Here is a 3,214-nt window from a genome sequence, read left to right as displayed (position 1 = left end):
TATCGATGCATCTCGATGCAACAATTTTTGTATATACATTTCCATGCGTGATTTAAAAAAATATACAAATCTAAGTTTGTTAGATTTTGACATATACAGTATTCGTCACACACAAGTTGTAATGAGGCTCCGTCATGTTTAAAGGTGGAGAATTGGATTCTTAGTCGGCTTGTCGCAATAGTCAATAATAGTCAATTAATCAAACGATAAAAAAAAAAAAAAGGAGCTTGATAACTTTTCGGGCTGTTTTATGAATTGTACATGTCTTGAGATAGTAATTTTTAATAATTGATTTTTAACTTATCAGAATCGAGCATCATGGTATGCATGGCATACCAGGGTGTTGAGCCCTGGTATGCCACCACAGTCCAAGGAAATCTGCGAGGCGAGAAAACAGAAGGACTCTGGAGAGTTAAACACTTGTTTTCTTCTTCTTCCGCTGTAGGGATGTACTTGGTTTCAAAGTACATCAGGGAGAAGTCGGACAGTGTGGTGATCTTCTCTGGAGAGGGGGCTGATGAGCTGACTCAGGGATACATTTACTTCCACAAGGCGAGTCCTCCACAACAACTCACTACTTCTGATTCTGAATGAAAAGATTGAGAAATGTTTTTGTTTTTTTTGCAAGGTAAGCATTTTGCATGGGAATACCTTGTTAATACTCAGTAGATGACACACATATAGTATATTCAAATAATTAGTACAAATAAAAAGATAATCCCTTTTAAACCTCTTCTGCTCCGGTCCCACTGTGAAGAGCAAGTAGTCAACGTGACTCTGACATGAGACCATCATAGTACAGTGGCAGAGTGGTGTGCATGTTTGAAAGGGGATTTCTTGTCGTTGTATGGGTTCTGACAGCGTTGTGTTCCTCTTCCAGGCTCCAACTCCCAAAGCAGCTGCAGAGGACAGCATTCGCCTGATGAAGGAACTCTACCTGTTTGATGTCCTCCGTGCTGATCGCACCACTGCTGCACACGGGTAACACCACCGCCATCACTAGTCACGTCCACTGCAATGTGTCCAATCAGAAACCAGCAGAAGATGTGTAGTCTCTTCTGGGCAAACTTTAAAAGTAGGAACCAGCAATGATTCAGGCTCTGATTCAACGAGACCGAGGCCCCATTTTAACGATGTAAGCTACTGCTATTTAAACGACGCGAGCGCTGGACGGGAAATCAAAAGCAAAGACACTTGCATCGGGCTTCGCACTGCGCCAAGTGTAAGATAGGGCCCCAAGACTGTGAGGGGACCAAGTTGAGACCAAGACCAGACCAGTGCTAGTCTTACACTGCATGACGCCATAGAATGTGGGAAATGCTAACCATAGGCACTCCTCAAATTGATCTGAAAGATCCACGTTCCCATGAAAACAAACTAGGATTGTTCTTCATTCTCCTCTTTTATTGCCATAACGTACAGAATAAACACAACTATTATATCTAGATATTCCATAACATATTGATGTTCCTTTTTATTTCTCAGGCTGGAACTCCGAGTGCCTTTCCTGGACCACAGGTTCACAGCTTACTACCTGTCCCTGCCTGAGGACATGAGGACCCCTAAGGTCAGTGCATCTTACAGCTGTTAAACCACTCTCCATTTCACCGCCCGAGACATGAAGCCTGGTCTTCTTTGGTGTTAGGACACGTTCATAACTGAAAAAAAAAAAACAATTTCACATTTCTCCGCAGGGTCGTGTCATAATACGGGCCATTTGTGTGACGTCCTGTTGTGTTCTTCAACCCCTCAATGTAGCAAAAGTAGACTTTATATTTCACAGTTACTGTTTTCCAGCAGATCATTTATAGATCTCCATGTTTCCAACCGCACTTGAAGGCAGCTTCATTTGACAGAGAGACGGAGGGACAGAGGAAACAGTCAGCTGTCCCACAAACTCCGGACCAGTTCCCAGCTTGTGTTTGGTCTTTTATAACTTGTCTTGTGGCAGCGATAGCAGCAGTGATGTTTCCTGTTTCCTGTTTCCTGTCCGGGACTCTCACTCCGCCTCAGAACACACATCATGGGCCACAGTAGCGTGGCGCCGGGTTGTGTTTCTCTACAAGATGAATGCTGGCCCCCCGCCGCAGCCTAAACACACTACCACTGGTTAAAATGAATGGAAAGGCGATGCAGCATCATCTGATGGCTGCCGCTGGCCGGGTGAAGTAGAGAATAGACCGCTTCCCTGGTTCCCAGATGATCTGGGTCCGCGTTTTATTTAACTGATAAACTTAATAAATTAAAAGTGGTCTACGTTGGCTCGGCTACCGCTCTGTAAAGATTTCCATTTCCATTGTAAATGCATATTGTTTTCAGTAACTAGTACTAATAATAATAATAATAATGGTAATCAGCATCGGCCTTGAAAAAGTGTGAATGCACGCTAAGTGTTCCAGCGTTGCCTCGTAATAACAGCGTTGTCCCGTCCACGCAGCACGGGGTGGAGAAGCATCTTCTGCGGGACTCCTTCAAAGACCTCAACCTGATCCCCGATGAGATCCTGTGGAGGCGCAAAGAGGCCTTCAGTGACGGCATCACGTCTGTGAAGAAGTCCTGGTACCTCAGCCTGCAGGAGCACCTCGAGTCTATGGTACGTCCCTGGGGCTCATGATACATAAACATTTATACAAAAACACACATTTCCATACGTCCTCCTGTTTTCATAGTAGGAAATTGTAGGAAAATGTTAGATTATTGTCAGTATCCATTATAGCATGAAGACTAGTCATCCACAGGTTTAAACAGGGTAGAGAAAAGTAACGTATAAACAATATCCACTAGGGCTGGGCAATATATCAATATTGTATCAATATCGCAATATGAGGCTAACCCTCAACATCTGCAGTGTTGACATGTCTTGGTTTTAGAGAGGACTCGGGCAGCAGCATTCTGAACACACTGCAGTGGCCTGACTTTTTTTTTCACAAAGACCTGTTACAGTGATCAAGTCTTCTAAAAACAAAGGCATGAACAAGTTTCTCTAAGTCCTGTTGAGACATGAGTCCTTTGAGTCTAGCTATGTTTTAGAGGTGTTAGTAGGTGATTTAGTAATTCTGTTGATGTGGTCTATATCCACAAAGTTCCACTTCCAGGATTGCTCCCGTTCTGCTAGAAATTCAGCCAGATGTCCATCCACGTCCTCTGTCTCTGTGTCAGCAATCTAACCTCCGTCCAATCTGAGGACTATGGTTACCTGGTCCTCAGATCTCTG

At 43.8% G+C, this 3,214-nt stretch overlaps 1 protein-coding gene across 1 annotated transcript in view; it reads left to right on the top strand.

Moving 5' to 3' along the window:
• asns (asparagine synthetase) overlaps positions 1–3,214 on the top strand; it is a 12,570-nt gene that overhangs the window by 8,381 nt on the left and 975 nt on the right. Inside the window, exons 8-11 of the mRNA XM_032511227.1 lie at positions 446–552; positions 881–981; positions 1,486–1,567; positions 2,438–2,593. Of these exons, the coding sequence (XP_032367118.1) occupies positions 446–552; positions 881–981; positions 1,486–1,567; positions 2,438–2,593 (446 nt within the window). The remainder of the gene's footprint in view (positions 1–445; positions 553–880; positions 982–1,485; positions 1,568–2,437; positions 2,594–3,214) is intronic.

The sequence above is a fragment of the Etheostoma spectabile genome, unplaced genomic scaffold, assembly GCF_008692095.1.
Source record: "Etheostoma spectabile isolate EspeVRDwgs_2016 unplaced genomic scaffold, UIUC_Espe_1.0 scaffold340, whole genome shotgun sequence".
NCBI lineage: Eukaryota > Metazoa > Chordata > Actinopteri > Perciformes > Percidae > Etheostoma > Etheostoma spectabile.
Note: the sequence above shows the minus strand (reverse complement) of the source record. Positions and strands in the feature narration are given on the sequence as shown.